Source organism: Thunnus thynnus, chromosome 13 (genome assembly GCF_963924715.1).
Source record: "Thunnus thynnus chromosome 13, fThuThy2.1, whole genome shotgun sequence".
Taxonomy (NCBI): domain Eukaryota; kingdom Metazoa; phylum Chordata; class Actinopteri; order Scombriformes; family Scombridae; genus Thunnus; species Thunnus thynnus.
Genome location: NC_089529.1, coordinates 18,135,017 through 18,154,272, shown reverse-complemented (window position 1 = coordinate 18,154,272; position 19,256 = coordinate 18,135,017). Strand labels below are relative to the sequence as shown.

The 19,256-nt window shown below is 37.7% G+C and overlaps 1 protein-coding gene across 1 annotated transcript in view; it reads right to left on the bottom strand.

Moving 5' to 3' along the window:
* The window catches only part of rad50 (RAD50 homolog, double strand break repair protein), a 32,014-nt gene extending 13,598 nt beyond the window's left edge, over positions 1-18,416 (bottom strand). The window contains exons 1-23 of the mRNA XM_067608466.1: positions 18,310-18,416; positions 14,117-14,254; positions 13,769-13,852; positions 13,300-13,451; positions 12,998-13,186; positions 12,707-12,911; positions 12,420-12,548; positions 11,242-11,407; positions 10,926-10,984; positions 10,418-10,552; positions 9,601-9,807; positions 9,033-9,215; positions 8,579-8,736; positions 8,309-8,484; positions 7,448-7,685; positions 5,167-5,356; positions 4,661-4,787; positions 2,697-2,890; positions 2,263-2,373; positions 1,652-1,744; positions 1,337-1,450; positions 378-505; positions 14-115 (exon numbers count right to left, since the gene is read on the bottom strand). Of these exons, the coding sequence (XP_067464567.1) occupies positions 14-115; positions 378-505; positions 1,337-1,450; positions 1,652-1,744; positions 2,263-2,373; positions 2,697-2,890; positions 4,661-4,787; positions 5,167-5,356; positions 7,448-7,685; positions 8,309-8,484; positions 8,579-8,736; positions 9,033-9,215; positions 9,601-9,807; positions 10,418-10,552; positions 10,926-10,984; positions 11,242-11,407; positions 12,420-12,548; positions 12,707-12,911; positions 12,998-13,186; positions 13,300-13,451; positions 13,769-13,852; positions 14,117-14,245 (3,269 nt within the window). The 5' untranslated portion in view covers positions 14,246-14,254; positions 18,310-18,416. The remainder of the gene's footprint in view (positions 1-13; positions 116-377; positions 506-1,336; positions 1,451-1,651; positions 1,745-2,262; positions 2,374-2,696; positions 2,891-4,660; positions 4,788-5,166; positions 5,357-7,447; positions 7,686-8,308; positions 8,485-8,578; positions 8,737-9,032; positions 9,216-9,600; positions 9,808-10,417; positions 10,553-10,925; positions 10,985-11,241; positions 11,408-12,419; positions 12,549-12,706; positions 12,912-12,997; positions 13,187-13,299; positions 13,452-13,768; positions 13,853-14,116; positions 14,255-18,309) is intronic.
* Positions 18,417-19,256: the final 840 nt, after the last annotated feature.

The window sequence follows — 19,256 nt, the reverse complement described above, 5'->3', positions numbered from 1 at the left end:
CTGCATATCTCACCTGTAATGCATTATCTCCTCCTCAAAGCCTTTCTGACGACCCAATGCAATGCTGCGGTTCTTCTTCAAGTCTTCCAGTTTGCGTTCTGCCTCACGTCGCTCTCTGCACAATCACAGAAAGAAACAAAGTAAAAACACTGTGACTAACTTCTCATATTACCACTGGTGTGACCCTGATTTCACTGGAGTGTCTACCAAGATGTAAATCCAACAGTAACCTTTCTTAATCAAAGTGTGACACTGCTGAGGTAAAAAGATATTGGGACTGTCTTGACCAGTTAACCTTTGTGCAGCTTGGTGCGCTTTTATCACTATTTTATATTGATTGACCTGGCAGACAATTAATAACGATGTAGTGCTCTTACTGGCGTAGCTGCAAGACTTGCATATTGCCCATGTCTTTCATAAGAGCCTCGTGTTTCACCACCACCTCCTTTAACTCCTCAACACGCTTCCTCAAGGTCAGGTTGTCCTGCAACCAGCGCTCCTGGACCTAAAAAATTAAAAAAGTTTAGTTCCCGCAAAGCACAACTTACCTGAATACCGTGATGTGACTAAATGGCAAAGGACAATGTAGGTTACAAAGTAATGATAGAAGAGGAGCCGGGTAGGTGTTGTTCAGGGTCAACCCTTATAAAGGCCACAAGATGAAATGCGTCAGTCTGACAAAGTTGCTTTTAAAGCTGCTACATATTTTACTGGAGATTTTACCCTTACATATTGCTTTCCTTTATCATGTACCTTGCAAACAGTTGTGCCAGAAATCCAGACTCTACTGGGTGTTTTACTGTAAAACTGGATGGAGTATGGAATGTTAAAGTAGGACTGGGCGATATGGACCTAATAAATTATCACAATATTTTTGACCAAATACCTCAATATCGATATTGACATAATATTTTGGGGATGACTATTGGTGCTTTCACAAAATATTTACACAATGAGATTTTTGATAAATAATCATCAATAATGTGGATATAATGACTAAGTGAAATAAAAGAACAGCTAGAACAGTCTGGTAAGTTCAGAAATTACATCACTTTACTGTAATGCAGCCTTTAACACCAGGAAAAGGCAACACTTATATCACATCATGATATTACGACATCCAAAATCTAAGACAACAACTAGTCTCATATCACAATATCAATATAATATTGACATACTTTGCACCAACCAGTACAATGTAACTGGATTGGTGGAGTAGTTTAGGCACTTTCACGATAATAAGCCATTGTGGAGATTGTTAAACTTAGAAATTACTTTTAAAAAGTGGCAGAAAACAAGACTGAAAGATAAGAATGAAGATAATGATGATTTTTACTTTTTGAGTGTCTATGTCCTGACGGATGTTTCCCATCTCCTTGTTGATCTTCTCTTTATGTTTCTCAGCCTCATGGAGCTGGGTGTTGGTTTCTTGAAGCTCAGACTCTTTTTGCTGCAAAACAATAAATAGTGTCATTGTTGTTGTTGAATACTTTCAAAATGATTCATCTAACACAACTAGACCTGAGCTTCTCTGCATATTTTATTTACCTTTTTATTCCAAAGCTTTAGCTTAATAATGTCCATTACAAAATGACCAATTGAAGAGTTGGAAAAACTGATGTATCAAGTATGATAGTGGCACACATATTACCTCTTTGTATTCATCTTTGCCCTCATCCACGTATTTGGTGATGTCTCTTTCCAAGGTGGCGATTGCCTTTACTCTCTCTTTAATGGAACCGATCTGTAAGTAACAAAGTGTTAGAATAGTGACTAGATTAAGATACCCAAAGGTATCCAAAGAATGTAGCAGAAGGCATTTAGGTTTGTCAAACTGCTTTTAGTCCATCCTTACCATTTTTTGTATTGCCATCACTGTCAGAATACACTCTTAACCCTAACCTTAACTACAGTCACATTTCTTGATAATTTGACATTACATTAATTTGGTTGTTAGTTTTTTAACTATAGAGCCACAACAGTAGATTTAACTTTTTAAAATAATGTTATCTCACTGTTGAAAATTACACTATTATATCCAGTGGTTGCGTGTTAAGGAAAAGCAACAGAAAAGAACAGGAAAGAGCCATCGTCACCTGTTCCAGTTCAATCAAAAGTAAACGGAGTAACGAGTAAAGAGATAAGAGAGAAAGGAGGACAAGCTCTCTCTCTAGTCCAGCTTCATGACAGTGTAACGACAGTTTGCTGCTAAATTTGATTTTTCAGAACACAGAAAAGAGACAAAAGGGAGAATGTGTCCACCTTTTCTTGCCCTTCTTCCTGCTTCTGCCTTTTGCGCTCCACCAGCTCCTGCTTCTCCTGCTGCAGCTTCTCCAGAGCGGCAGACAAAGGGGACAGCTGTTCCTTCGCGTCCTGGATGGACACAAAGTAAGAAATAGGGATGGAGAGAAAACACTGAACTGTTTTGAAGGACATAAATTGTATGTAAATAAAATGAAAATGTATCATCGAAAAGAAAATTTACAACAAATAGCATGTCTATACACAGTATCAAGACCTGAATCTCTGCAACACCTACTGGAGAAGGGGGCCAATAAATTCCACTGTGTCCCCCACACTCAAAAAAATTTCTGTGCCCTGTATATTTTTGTGTGAGCTACTGAAATTGAGGGTCTTAATAGGTTTGTATCAACTTGAAAGAAGAAGCTGGCATAAACAAAAACAACAAAATGTACCCTGATGTCCCTGGTTAAGGTCTGTATCTCAGTGGTGAATTCAACACACTGCTCCTCCAGCTGCTGCTGTTTCTGCATATCACTGCTCAGCTGGAGTTTCTCTGCTCTCGTCTCATTCACAGCACTTTTCAGTATCTGAATCTGATCCTGCTGGTCCTGGATCAGTTTACGTTTCAACTCCATCTTGCTGGAAGCTGTAAGGATACAAATGGTTACAAATAGGCAAAGAAAAAAAATACAATCTTTCAACTACCATCTCAGTCCTGATGAGAAGTCAACAATGTACAATTGTGCAATAACTGCTAGGGACCAACAAGTGCTTATCAGTGTAGAGATTTTCCAAAGTATACCATAGGTTTTTATATATATAGATTAATGATGGCTTTATAAAGAGATTTATAAAATGGTCCCTGCTCTCAAATGTGTTGTCACACAAAAATGTAATGAATGAGTATTGAAAATACAGTAACTGATGTAAAATTGATGAAAAATAATGTAGAGATAAAAGAAAACATGCTGGTCCCTTCAAGGCCAAACTAAAAACATTACTAAAGACCAATCAGCTGTGTGACCACTGAGTCTAGTTTGCATTGTTAGTTTCTGATTGACATTGTGGGTCTATGTGATTTGCTGTTGTGTGTAGCTTTGTATTTTGTGTTTTGTATGGTGTGTTCTGTGTGTTTTTTTTTGTTTTGTTTTTGTTTGGGGTTTTTTGGGGTTTTTTTTTTGCTTTGTACTGTTTGCTGTTGTACTGTTGTATGTTTTGATTGTGGGTGACCATGGATGCAAATTAGCTTCAAGCTAACTCCAGTGCAGTGCATCTTTAACATTTAAGACTGCACACTGTCCCAATCAATAAATCAAATCAATCACTTAATTGATTATTACCTATTTTAAGCATTTGTCAACTGTCCGAGTTTATTATTGACAAAAGTATGTTGTGGCCAAAGGTAGGAAAAACACATTCCTCAATTTTCTGAACCTTTCGTCTACTAAATGGCTAAAGTACATCCACATTGTTGAGACATATCACCTATTTTTGAAGCAAGACTAATATATAAAAATTATATAGATAATGCTAAAAACAAGGATGTCTCTGGTCTGCACTGCTCTGTCCATACATGAGTTATCACGTAAACAAAAGTCCACACTTCCGTTACGTAATGATACCTGAACCAACTCCATCTGATGAACGAAGACCATCAAAACCCTGAAATGAAGAATGTTAACATCTGTCTAGTAAGAGACAGCTAGTGAGTGGACCTTTGAGCTTAGACCATTTTCTTACAAGCTTTTATAATGTGTTTTGTGGACAATGATGCAAGTGGAATAAAAGAAAATGTTCACTGCTTTCAATAGAAACCAACTATTCAACGAGGGTCTTACAGGTAACTGGAATCATCAGTTTTTTGGGGGAAAGTCATACTGAGATTATACATTTTCCATCCTTTTTATCATTGACCAACTCTAAGATCATCTCTTCTTTTTATGTAATGTCTGTTCATCTTTACAAATGTCCCCTGTACACCTACTGGACAAGTAGGAGTATATCTCAAACACTATTAATTTACAATAGTTGGCTTTACATCTCCTTATATTTGCCTATACATGTGTATATGTTTGTCTTTCCGTATGTGTGTATATGTTTGTGTGTCTAGAAGATGTTTTTTTTTACAACTTACAAATAAAACAAGTCTTATATATTACACAAGCCAATGCAAAGCTTTGAAACAAGTCCATTTTGACTTGACTATCTAATTTCTCTTTGAGTTTAGAAGAGAAAATGAAAGTCAGTGTCAAAATTACAACCAACATCTCTCTTTGTAAAAGCAAAACAAAGAGATGAGCCCTATATCTCAGCAATTACAGTACATCTGAGTAGTAAAGCAGCAGGGATGGAAAAACTACAACATATGATGCAAATTGTATAAAAACGTAGGTATGCCTGTGTGATATCATCTTACTGGTGTCTAGCTTGTGTTGAGTCTCCTGTTTCTCCTGACTGACTTGCTGGATGGTTCTGGTCAGGTCTACTCCCTGGAGTTTAGCTGCTTGCTGAGCTATTTTCCTCTCCACCTCTTTAAGGTCCATCTGGAAAGAAAAAAAATGTTTACATTAAAGTGAAGAAATCGGTGTACAGCAATTTCCAGAATGCAGTCTCTTGTGATGTTTCTTAATGACCCAAAACTCGTGAGTGTTACGACTCAGGTGCTAATTTAATCATTTTTCCTCTTTGATGCTGCTGTTATTTGCAACTTAGATATCAAGAAAAACAGAGAAAATGAGAAGCGGTGCAGACAAGGAAAAGAAAAGAGGAGAGACGTTGGAAAGATTCAAAGAGAGAGAGAGTGGAAGAAAAATTAAAAGAACATAGGCAGGTACTGGCTGTGTCTTTATTGAATATCAGAGTGCACAGCATGTAAAGAGACATAGGTGGTTAGAGAGATTGAAATAGAGAGGAGAATGGTACCAAGTGTTTGTCCATGAGAGTTATGTCCTGCAGGCAAGCCTTGGCTGTTTCCTCCTCTGACATCAGGGTACCCAGCCGAGCCTCCTGCTCTTCCACATCGCTCTTAAGCCTCTCAATTTCTCTGTTCACACTCTGCAGGCGGTTTCTCAACTCAGGCAACTCTTTTTCCTGATACTGTACAATGGACTGCCTGTGAGACAGGAAAGAGAAAAGGAATATACTTTGAGTAAAAGGTCTTTGACTCCCTGCAGTTATTCAGGTAACTGATATCTCTGAAGCTCACCTATGGATGGATGGATGAATGAATCCCCACTTCCTCTCAGAATTTTAGAGTTACCCCACAAGTTTCAACACAACCTTTTAAATTATCTACAATTTTTGCTCTAAAGGTTCACTTAAAACACTTGACTAACTTTCACTTTCATATGCATCTAGCATCAAGCAAAATAAGGGCTATAAATGAAGCAAACTCATTTCTGACAATGTATCACGTTAACTTAAGATGCTTCAGTCTAAGTTGAGGGACTTTTTCTACCATGAGAATAGCAGTTGGATAAGTCTCCACTAAATTGGCACATGTAAAATCCAGGATCCAGATCCAGAGCACTGTAATCTTTCTCATAGTTTTTCTGGTTTGTTTATCAGGCTTTCAACATTGCATTATGTCAAAGATAAAATAAATAGTTTACTTCAGCTCACCATTCCCCTGAACAACAAGCTAATAGGACTGTCAATTAAATCAGTGTGTATTTAGTTTCTTTTGTTTTACAAGCTACTGTTATGTAATGGTGTTTTCATGCTTCCGATTTGTATGTTCGTTTCTTTTGAATGAACTTTACTCACGCTCAATTCATAAAATGGATGTTTTGAATATCTCTCATCTTGCTGAAAGGTTAGATATAAAAAGAGAGTAGCTGTTGGTTCACTACACTCTTGACTGTAGGGTTCTCCTCGGGTCATGAATGGACAGAGAAGAGAATGAAAAGATAAAATCTCATTCAAATGAGAATCTAGCTCCATCTAGTGGAGTACACTTCATAAAAGCTGCTCTCTATTTTCTTTAACAAAGAAACGGAAGGAGGGGAAGAACAAGAGGAAGTCAGTCTTATATTCCTAATCTAGAAATATAGACAAATTAATCAGATCTGAAAGTGCCTTTGAATATTTCATATTAAATTGAATATAAAAACGAATATAAAAATCAACTGAATACTTTTTGTTCTTCATGTTGAAAATGAATGACATCGAATCACAAGGAACATAACATCTTTGCTTCATAACTTAATGAAACAATAATTTATACTCCACATACATGTGAATGGTGTAAATGGCGTAAAGAGGCCAATTACCAAAAACACAGATTGACACTCATTTTCCAGAAAGAAGGTGAATTAAACAGGTTATGGAAAACTATGAAAATAAAGTCTGTCTGTCAAATCGGCAGTAGAAGACTTTGTTGACAGTTTTCATTTTTAAAAGATGAATTCCATTTTTATCCTTCACATATTTTTCATGGTTATTTATTTATTTTTATAAATCAAATTCAGTATAACAATTATGTGGTACACAGCCCCAGCGAGCCGATGAGAACTCATCCTCCTCTCTCTACATGTCATGTTGCTTGAATAAACACAGCTGAATATCTATTTTTAGTGTGGTACGACTAGGTGACTGAATGAATACATGAGGGATTTTTTAACTGCTTTACCATTTTTAATTGTCTTGATCATTCGTAATTAATGTAACCTAGTGCAAGATGTTCTAATGGGTACATACACCAATAAAGATAATGCTCAAGCTGATGTAAAATGTATTTGTGGACAAAACAGAAGACCATTCCTGAGCACACCTGACATGTCAGTGTGCTGTTCATCCACTGTGTGTTATGCTAGAGATTCCTTGTGGTAGTGTAGAGCTTGACACCTGTTCATCATTTTTTGGTCTCAGGACTAAAAGTACAATGTAGTAATTATTTGCACAATTAAAAGAAACAATTAAAATCAAGTCTGTTTAAAAAGTCCAGCAATCATTTTATCACTTTATGAAACAAAATGAATTGATAATGAAATCGTTATAAAAACGACCACAGGTGGGGAAAAAAGTCTGTCATCATAGATAGGGGTATAATCAAGAGGGCGTGCTTGTTGGATTGTCAGGTTCAGAGAGTTTGATGCTGAACTGATACTGATGTTCGTAGCTGCAGCCCTATTTGAAAGTGCATTCAATTTTTTTTTTTTGATAATTCTGTATACCAAAGTCCGGTACACATATTACACAATACCTGACAGGTCTAAGAGTCATCATCTCATCCCTCCTCCTCTCCTTCCTCTTTAGGTCCTGCTCAGTGTTTTTCAGTTTGTCTGGCACCAGGCGTAGTTTGGACTGCATGTCACTGATTACTTCCTGCAGGTCAGACTCTGACGGGAACATCCGCTGGCACACAGGGCAGCAGGGCTCCCTCTCCTCTGTCAGCTGGCTGATGAACTGGGTATACACTGCTGTGGCTCCAGCTAGCATGGCTATAAGAAGAACAAGTGGAGAAGGAGAGAACTTATTTATTATATCTTCATTTATACTACTTATATCTCGAGGAGAACTACTACTAGGATTAAAGCACCCCCACTTGACATAATGTTGGTTTTGTTAGATTCACAGATCTACCAAATAGCAAGCATTGTATTGTGGGATGCTGAATAAAAAGTAACGTACATGCTATGGACACAACATTTTTCTTTTTCACTGCGGGAATATTTGAGGGCACTGTATAGTGCATAAATCTCACCCTTAGAGCAATCAAATAAAATAGCAGAGGGTGAATATAGTACCCTACGTAGCAAATAGGGAGTGATTTCTGACAGAGTCACCAACTTTAAACTCAAAATAATGAAGTAAAGAGCATAAAGAGCACAATTTAAACAGAGGCACATGGACCCCTTCAAATCAGGGCAGCAGCAACATGCAGATTCTGGATTTCTTTGGGACACGTCTCGTCATCCACTGAGTGCTTGGCCTTACTTGGCTGATTTGTCGATTTTTTTGTTCCACTCAAAATGTCATCTCAACTCTCCATAAAGCTCTTCCCCAAGTCTTCACTCATATTAGTGTTTGTTATCTTTTATTTTCTTTTATTAAGAGCTTTCACCTCTTTGTTTGGATATCTTCTCCAGATCTTCCTGCAGTTTGCCCAGGTCCTGCTCCAGATCCTGACTGCCACACACATTGAAGAACTTTTCTTCGTCACTGGTTAACTGCTGCTCCTTCTTACGCAGCTCAGAAGCAATGTGGCTTTTATTCTGCTCACTTGATGCCAGGTCCTTACTGAGAATAATGAAAACCACAACATCATACTGGTCAGTGCCACAAAAAGAGATTTTTTTAAAGAGGTAAATAGATATAAATAAATCATACAAACTTGAGTTTGGTGAGTCTGTCCCTGGTACTGTTGACTTCCTTCGACTTGGTATAGATCCAGTCCTCCAGCTCTCTTTTGTTGGGAAAGTGGCCAAGCAATGACACTAGATCCTCGCTGTGGCGAGACTTGATCTTACGTACCTGCTCCTCCTTCTCCATCTGGAGGAAGAAAAGAGTAAAGGTGAGAGGAGAGTAAACAGAGACAGAAAAGACGACAGGAGCAGGAAGAAGGGAAGAAGAAAAGCATTAAATTACCACCAACCAAAGTCACTCGCTTAGTGTTATTACCCTCTACAAAGACAGAGGTAGAGGAATTAAGTAATAGTAGAGTACAGTAGTTTGTATTTCTGATGTTTTGCAACAGTTTAAAAGTGCGAGAAGCACAAGTCTGAGGCCAGAAACATAAGTAATGTTCAACACTAGTTGCCTTCTAGTCAAAATAGGTTATGAATCACCTTGTCCTTTTTCAACATGTCCATCTGTGTGCGTGCAGATGTGTGTGTGTTAAGCATCGCCATCTCTTGGTCGAGCTGTCTCTGTGTGCGGTCAAGTTCAGCCTTTTCTCTCTGGAGTTCCCCAACCTCGACTTTTAGCTCCTCCACATTGGAGCTCTGCACTGCGCTCTGCAGCTCACGCTCCTGCAAAAAAAAAAAAAAAAAAAATGTGGTGCCATCAGTATACACAACCCTTAAGAATAAAAGGGAGCTGTATGTTGAATCTGTTGGTTTAACAGTACATTATGACAGAGATTCTTAAAGTAAAAGAAAAAAAAAAATGATTAAAGGAAAAAGAAACTTAATAGAAAAAATCCTTCTTTAATGCTCCTGGAAAGATATGCACGTACTTTTGTATACATATAAGGTGTCCTTAGTACAGTATTTTATAAAACTTATCTAGCAGAAAGAGAAAAGGAGAGTGACTTAAAGAAAACAACAGACAAGCAGACACACTGTTTTATACACAACTAACACAAATTCACACTACCTAAGAGAGCCTTGTCATATCCACAGTTTGTATACTCACTGCTTTTGCCAATTCATTTTCCAGCTCCTGCAGTCGGCTAGACGAACCCTCCAGCCTCTGCAGCTCTGTCCTGACGTTCCTCAGTTCTTGCTGTTTCTTTCCCTGCAGGTCTCTCTTCAGCTCCACTGTTCTCTCCAGGCCAGTCTTCTTATCTCTCATTTCATCAATGGACTGCTGCTTCTGCTGCTCCTTTTCCTGCAGGTCCGCCTGAGTAGAAAGAATAATATGAGGAGGTATAAGAACATGAATAGCACATTTATTCATGGTCTGGTCTAATTGACTGTTCCTGACAATCCTCCTGCAGGTAGAATTAAAATTTAAAAGACATGTAAACTGACACATACATTTTAGATTAAGACAACAGCATGATTAAGATGATAAGAATAATTTGAGAAATATTGCATCACAGGCAGTGCAAAATGTTTAGGTATAAAACTGTCTGGCCTCAGTGTGTCATCTGTAGGCCTTTCCTGTAATGATTGGAAAAAAATGACGACTTGAAAAAACAATTAGGAACCTTGTTACTGGATCTTGATCTTGAGTTCCAGCACATTGCAAAAAATATACAAATACTATTCACATAATGAAGCCACATCTCTATGCCGCGACTACCAGTCTTAATAGACAAACCCAGTTTCCAAAACCCTTGCACATTTTAAATGTATATCTTAAATCTCTGACAATCAAATAAAATATGTGTGGTCAAAACAGATGCTTTCTATTGTGGTACTTAATTGATTCTGAACATCCCGTCCAGTATGAGGAGGAGAAATGGTGTGACTTTGTTGTTTTACAAATAAAACAGAGGTTTTCTTACCATAACCTGACTGACTGTCTCTTTTTCCTGCTCCAGTCTCTGTGTGACATGACGATTGAAGCTCTCAAGCTGAAGAGTTGTGAAGGGCGGTCGGTCATAGCCCTCCATTTCCAGGTAGGATGACAAAGAGCGAACCTGCAAGAGAGAGGAGAAAGTGAGTGAAAGAGATATGTGAGCACTTCTAATGTGTATTTTTTCAAAAATATTCTTAATATGTGGTTACAGTTTAATTTTCAACATATTGTCAACCTCTCAAAAGTATTTTTTTCTCTGTATAAGAAACAATATTTAGTCTTTAGTAGTTACGGTACATGCAGAAATGAAAGGACCATTAGTAAAACTAAACTAATTGTTGGCTGTCTGTGTTGGGAGTTTTCAGAAGTTAATTAGATTCATTTAGCAGAAACTAGATGTCATCAAAGATTTAAGTGCATCCCTATAAAACAAGTATGAGTGTGTTTAGTGATGCAGTAAAATGCACAGTTGTTTTTTTTCCTCTTTCTCTCACCTGAGTGTCGCGGTTTTTGATGTTTTGAGTGTGGCGGTCAGCTTCCAGCTGTAGACGACCTGTGAAAAGAGTGAGATTAAAGCAGCTAAGTAGTCTTATTTAGTCTTCTGAAAATATCTCTCTTTATGAACCTGTCTGTCCACATGTCCATCTCTCAATCTCTATGGTTTTTTCTGGCCTCCAAGGTTGGAGTGTTTCGAGTCCTAACCAGCTTCTAGGTTTGATTCTGCTATTGTGCATGGGCATTCAAGAATGTGTGCTATTAAAAGAAAAAAGTAAGACTAAAAACCTGATTAATTAAATGGTGTAAGTGTACCTTGCTCTACCAGGAGATCAGCCTTGACTCTGTTGAGTCTCTGACATTCCCGGCCAGCTCTCTCTTGCTCCTTCTGGCAGTCTGTCAGCCTCCGCTCCTTCTCCCTCACCGTCTTCTGGTGGTTCTGGTACGTCTCCTGCAGCTGCTCGTCTGAGCCCTGGAACACCTGCCGCAGATACAGTTCACTGGCTTAGTGTGGCTCTGAAGCTCACTGAGTACATATTTACAAACTGTCAGGGTCAGAGGTTTGACTCCACAGGGGCCATCCGTGATAAAAATATATGCACTTATGGATCTGGTTAAAAACATATCATACACTTACTACAGGTGTACACATGCAAGTGTTACATGATTACTACATTAAGTTTGAAGAATTTGTGCACCTTAAATAAACAAACAAGATCACTGGCCACAAAACTGACAGCATCTATAAATTTTATTTCACAGGAAATGTTTAATTGCTTTACAGCACAAAACAAGCACCTCGTGGTGATCTTCCATTCTGATTTGAATTGTTTCATGTTTTACAACTACTTTTGAAACAGAAAGCCATGTTGTTTGTGACACTTGTCACATTCAGTGACACTTTCACTTCCCCACAACAACAAACACTCTTCAAAACACACGTGAATATGGATGAGAAGTACCAAACAAAAGGAAGGAAGACGTTCTTGGCAGAGAGCAGACACATCAAACTGTTGTCAAAGACATTCATATCATTACAGGCCAGTGATGAACTGGCTTGTCATTACAGAATTACAACAGCCTCATTCACCATCTTCAGTCTTTTTATTAGTTCCCCATTTAGGATAATGACACTTCTTACAGAGTGGACTCTGGAGTACTATTAAGCAAGTGTTAGAAAAACAAACTTGCTGCAATTTCCTCTTTTAAACCTAATCTTCATTCATGCATTTCATTTTCCCTCTCATTCTTTTTATCCATCTTTAATTATCTCAAACCTCTTGTTATATTTCCCAAAACATTTTAGCCTCCACAATCAGTGGAGGGTGAGCAGTGATTTTGGTGCTGAAACCAGTGTTCCCTCCTACATGCATCTGTTTTTCCATTCAAACTCTCCATCAAAGCTCTCCATAAAATGATTTCTTTTCAATTTTTCCATCATAAAAATTTAAAACTGATATTTGTTAGCATATGTACATATTGTTCCTTGTTACCTGTTCCATGGTTTCCTCCAGCTCCTTGTTGTCCTCCTCCATCTGTTTCTTCCTGCTGTCTAAAGCTTTGATGTCGTTGTCCAGCTTCATCACCTTCCCCAGTTTAAAGTCAATATCTGTCAGTCGATTCTGAAAAAGAAATTGATTAACATGACAGTTGTACTACAGACCTTTCAATTAACTTTCATAGTCAAATATCTAAAATGTTTGTTTGGTCAAATGCACTATGTTTGATGATTACAGCTGTAAGATGAAAAGAAAACACAAACACACAATCATTAACCCACCTCAAGTGGATCAATCTGGTTCTCTATCTGCTGGACGTTGTCTTTAGAGGCCATCAGCTGAGCCTCCTTTGTGGCCACGGTGTCTCTAATCTGCTGGGCTTTCTCCTTGTTCTGCTTCAAGTAGCGCAGCTCCACCTGACACTCTTTGACTGTCTGGCCCTGTTTGAGACGCAGCTGTCGCATCGTGTCCAAAGCTTTGATATACCTAGGAGAAAGAGATCGTGATACAGAGTCCTTCTAATGGAGATATACGAAAAAAAACACGAACATGTAAGAATGAGTTGGCTTTACTTGGTTGCAGCGAAGATGGAGTCAAACTTCTCTTTGAGTGCTTTACCCTCGCAAAGCGGCCAGTTAGACTCTTCTTGGTGACAGAAGATGACATTATTCAGCACAGGTTTTGACACACCCAGTGCAGAAATCATCTCCCGGTCCAGTTCACCACACTTGGACGACAAGCTTCTTTCCTTCTCACCGTCTCTGGATGAATGACAATGGAGGTCACACATAAAGAAAGGGGCTATGTAACATTAATATCAGTTAAGAAAAATCGATTTTTTTATAGGTCAAGAAACTTCAGACTTTGGGCTTACTTTAATCTGGTGATGACCTGCTCTAAACTTTTGAAGGAGTAGTTCTTTGCCTTCTGAGTGCAGGACATGGAGCGCTGGATGGTCACTTTCTCTCCTTTGACGTCGGTGAATAAGAGTCGAATCTGTGCTCGCACGTCCGTCTCATGGGCATCCTGGAATCACACAGCATGACTTTTAAGTTAACATAGATCGCCTTGATACATCTCACATAAGATCAGACAGGATTGTAGAAGATGAATTTGGCACATGCTGATAAAGATTTCTAGCACAGGAGTTAAGAGTCAACTAACTTTTGATGCCCAATGCATCACTGACTGAGTAAAATAACCTAACCTGCTTATTATAGAAGAATTTAAATTGTAAAGTAGTCAAGAAGAACGACATCCTATGGAAAATTGCTCTAAAAATGTATAAATTCAGCTACTGAAACTCATTCAGTGCCAACCCTGATACAACAGAGTGAGCTCACCTTTGGATCATGAACAAATGCACCTCCTTTAGATCCAGGGGGAAGCTCTCCTGATGTCGCATACTTAAGGCACTCAATTATAGTCTGAAAACAAAAATAAAAAGGAGTCACAATAAACAAGAATCAAAACATGAGAGTTGCATTTATCATTCAGTAATATTCTACCAAACTTTTGCAGTAGCCACTTGCAAAATATGAAAAAAAGAGGACAGATCATCAGACCAGCAAGTCTTATTCCAATGAACTGATCTCTGAATGATCTCAGAGGCATACTGTCAACTGTCTTGTTCATTCTCGAGAGGTCACGCTTTACTGTCAACCTTTACTCTCATTCAAAAGTTCTCGTACCGTTTTCCCCGCTCCATTGGGTCCAACCAGCACAGTCAGAGGAGTAAAAAAAGAGATGACTTGTTTGTCTTTGTCCTCGACCCCAAAGCTCCTCACCCCTAAGATGCTCATCTTGTCTATTTTCGACATTTTTGCTTTCTGAAAGAAAAACAGAAAAAAGGGAGACACTGAACTTTAATCAGTAGCAGCAATGAAAACAAGATGGACCATGCCAAGTATTTCGCTGAGATTAGCTGAAGAACATATAGCAGTGGAGCATTGCTGACTTCTAATGAGCAATACCACCTTAAAATTCTGCTGCAGCCACATAGACAAACAGGTTTGTCGCGGTTACCAGAAATATCAGTTAATCTGCTGACTGCAGATTATGGGTTTTGAAGTTGTTGTTTGTTTGCACATTATATCTCCTAATTTACACTGATAACTCTTTTAGCAAAAAATGCCTTTACAAAAGAATCTTTATATTGTTAAAAGGTACTTTGCTGAAAAAGTGAACACAATTTTCCTCTTTTTTTTTGAGCGGCTGTATTTCAATCAAAGAACAGTAGGGGACACCAATTGATCTGCAGACAATTCTGACAAGTTTTTCACCAAGCAATTGATAGTACAACTCATTTGTATGTAAGAACTCCACAGTATGAACAATCTCGGTCAACAGTTAAACTCATCCCAATTTACTCTGTACAACTGTGTTAGTTCTGTATGTAATCTGTATGAGTTTCATCTTTAATCAAAAGCATTGGACACAGCCAGGGCAGTTGGGCAACACATGTTGTTTATCCTGTACATTTTGAATGAATGGCAGTCTAACATTCACTTGGCATAATCCATTGACTTCAGTACATTATTTGTGCAGTGATGCATCTGCTAAAAGCCTTTATTATGTCTGACAACTCAGCACAGCAGGCAGTTGAGTTTGCTTTGATATTACTTATAGGGTACCTGTGGTTCCCAAAATGGGACCTAAGTACTCCCACTGAGTGTGTCCCAGGGATACCAAGCAAAATTACTATTTCTTTTTACTATTACAATATTAATTTAATTGTTATTGGTAAGAGGTTTCACTTTCTCTGCTCCTATCTCTTAAAACACAGTCCAAACATTTGTCAAGTCCTGTAGCAAAAGACACTGAATGTGGCTGAAACAGGCCCAGTGTCTGTGAACAGGGTCTTGACATGAAACGGTTTAGGAATAACTGGGTGAAAAATGTTACTATTAAATTACTTTGTGTTTTATTTGTCATCAGTTAAGACTATATCACCTCTAATCCACATATGTCCTATGGTTTTGTTATAAACAGGATTAAAGTAGGACTGCAACTAATAATTATTTTCATTATCAATTAATCTGTCAGTTATTTTCTCTATAAATCAATTAACTGTTTGGTCTATAACATGTCAGAAAATGGTGAAAAATGTTGATGACAGTTTCACTGAGCCCAAATTGACATCCTCAAATGTCTTGTTTTGTCCCGTCCAACCAAAACCCAAATATATTCAGTTTAATGTCACTGAATACTAAAGAAACCAGAAAATGTTTACATTTGAGAAGCTGGAATTAGAGAATTTGGACATTTTTTCTTAAAAAATGACACAAAACGAGTTGGCAACTAATTGATTAATCCACTAATTGTTGTGGCTCTAGATTCAAGTACAGGAACAATCAAAATAAGTGTCCCCTGCACAGTTTCAATCAGTTAACAAAGATCAATAGGCTTGTTTGAGATGAACTGGGCCTCGACTTGAAAGTGAACGGGATCAGGTGGCAGCAGCGGGGGGGGGGGCAATGACAAAGAGCTGCAGTCAAGTTGAACAGTTTCCAGCAGCCTAGAATATACAGGAAGTCACAGAAATTTACATCTGATTTAATAAAATGTTATCAAATCAATCTAATCAAGCTTGTAGTAACTTTACTCACTAAACATCGTCTTAATTATGTTCTGTATGATAAGAGTACAGTCCATTAAAATTACCCAGTACCTTGTAATAATCAAAACAGCATTTATTCTGTAATCTCCAATATTAGGCTAAATAGGCTATTTTACATAGAAATTTAACCACTGCAGCGAGTGGATCACTACTTGGAAGTCAACATGTCGACCACCAGCTGCCATCAGATGAATCAAACTCATTCACATCTCATTCCCGAAATGAAGAAATTCAAATAAAACAAAATGACTATTTTTTCTATGGAATTTATCTTGTCTTGAGTTTTTGCAAGAGGTCTTTGTATAACCTTTTAGCTTCCTACCTCTCCTGCACAAATCTTTATTTATTTTAAATGAATGAATAGCTGAGTATATGCAGGTAAAAGTTTGTTTCGTGCCTATATGTCTTTGTGTGCATACTGTATAAAAAGTATTTTGTAATGCACAAACAAATAAATAAAATAAAACACAAATCAAACCCACTCAAAATGCAAGAGGGGAGGAAAAACAGAAATAGACATATCTTTTAGCCAATCTGTTAAGTATTCAGACTGTCAGAGCTGCACATATGTACAGATGAGAATCTTCATGTCACATTTTAAACTTAAAATTCATGTACAATAATTAACACTTACTTAATAATTTCTACATAGTGATAGCTGGAAGAAAAACACCTGATAACTGCTCCAATTTTTACCATTTGATTATAGATCTATAGCAGCGTCTGTCTGTCACAGAATAAATAAACACAAATAGACAACTTAAATCTGTTAATTACTGAAAGAACACGATCGACATAAAGGAGCAACAAAAACAGCTGTAGCCTGCAGAATATGTCTTAATAAAATGTTGATTATCTAGTCTGTGAAAGTCTGTCGTCCCTTTCAGGCTCAGGATGATTTTATAGGAGACGTGCAGCTGTCTGGCATCATATTTTTCTGAAGGAGCTGAGATATAGGCCTACTGAAACCAAAAAGAAGAAAGGAGAACCCTTTGGCTTATGAAGAACAATAATAAAGTTAGAAGAGTGTTTTTGTGATTGATTTATGATTTGGTCATTTTTATTTTATGAATAAATATGATCAGCTGCTGTTGGTGCCATCATTCCTGTTCCACAGGTAGTTTTCTGCTAATCTACTGTATTACAACAACAGTTAGCTGACCAATCAATAAACTCATTCGATCAAAGGGGTGTAAAAAAACTTCCGCGTAGGATACACCTGGGGTTCCTAACTCCTAAAAGCACCCCTTCTGTCTCTCCATGCATCCTGGTTGGGAGGGACTAAGATCCAAGGAAAGGACGCAAGTGAGGGAACATGAATGCAATTTAAGGGACTTGGGATGTAAATTAGACACAAGACCCAAGTCAGACACAATTCTAACCAGTGTTACACCATATTTGGTGACCCATCATATTCTGTAACCTGCAGTGTTAGAGGAAGTATTTAGATCCTTTACTTAAGTAAAACTATAAATACCACAATGTAAAAATATTCCATTACAAGTAAAAGTCCTGCACTTAAAATCCTACTTAAAATACTAAAGTAAAAGTACTTATTTTGCAGAAAATGTGTCTGAATTTCTGCAAAATTAGTATTTACTTTAGTACTTTTAAGTAAATTTAGCTGGTAATACTTACTTAATAATACTAATACTATACTTTTATTTGAGCATGATTTTAAATGCAGTATTACTACTTGTAATAGTGTATTTTTACATTGTAGTATTGATAGTTTTACTTAAGTAAAGTATCTGAGTACTTCTTCTTATACTGCAGGTCACACAATCTGATGGGTCACCAAATACACTGTAACACCTGCGTGCATTGTGCTATGGTCGCCGTTCATTGATTCTGCGCAGGCCTGGCTCATCTCATCTATGCTGATCTCTTGATGAAGTTAAAATACATATTTAAGGGAAATCACACAACAACTACCCCCCAGTTTCCAAAACTTCATTGTAAATTAAAACATAAACACCGAAATAGTCTGTATTACCACGTGGATACGGTATTGAGAGGTAGCTGTTCATGCAAGTTAACAGTCGTTAATTTTCCAATGTTAATGAGTTGAATGTGAGAGAAGCTAAAGTTACTTACTCACATTAAAGTCAGCATGCTAGCTAACAACGTAAGTTTGGCTATCCTGCTACGTACCAGCTAACAAACACACTGTTCAAGAGAGTGCACCTCTATGGAGTAAAACAAGAATGCCTTTCGTTAATAGCAGTAGTCTACAGTCGTATTTATGCTAAGAATTCAACTCACAGCAGAGTGTTGTTACAGTTGTGCAGCTCAGATGTGAAAGTACAGTTTTCGCGCTGTAGGGGATGTGACAATATGTGACGTACAAACGACGACTCCTGACTTCCGGGATTAGGAGCGTGGACATAGAACGTGAACGTATAGAACGGTCATCCCCGCCAAATCACATTTACAGCAACTAATCAACTCTGCTATTAATTCCTTTTCTATGACAAAAGGTCAGCCGAGCTCAATCTTTCTCTGTGATGCCTGGTAAACTCCAACCAGAGGTAACCTTTCCTTTTTTTCAGTTCTTTTCATCTATTTTATGAAAGGATAGGTGTACAGTTCTTTAAATGTGTCTTAAAACAACAGTCAGGTGCCCAAATGAGCACTGAAAGAGGTTTTGCTCGCTGTAATCATTCCTCCTGTTCATACTGGCTGTTAATATCCCCTTCAAATGTGCTTTCAATGTAACTAATGGGGGGCAAAATCAGTCATTTTGTGCAAAAATGTATTTAAAAAGTTTATCTGAATCTTATATGAGGCTTTAGCAGTGTGAGTTAGTCATATTAGGAGGATATCTGCCACATTTACAGTCTTTTTAGCATCAAATTCCCTCTTTGTGCTTCCTCGGACAGTGTTTCCCTGTTGAGCTGCGTCGGCAGAATAGTAACAAAAACAAGGAATTTTGCACTGAAAAGACTGTGACATTGAAAGATATCTACTTGATTTGACTAATTTGGATGAAGCTTAATATTCACTTCAGACAAACTTTTAAATGCATTTTTGCACAGAGGGAGGCGTTTGGAATTTGATCCCCATCACTTACATTGTAAGTGCATTATGAAGGAATCTTCTAATGGTCAGTATGGACAGGAGGAATGATTAAATATACTAATATAACTATATCTAAATATTATCTGCATTTGGAGCCTTTTTTGAAAAATTTCTGCTTCTTCATCCCCAAA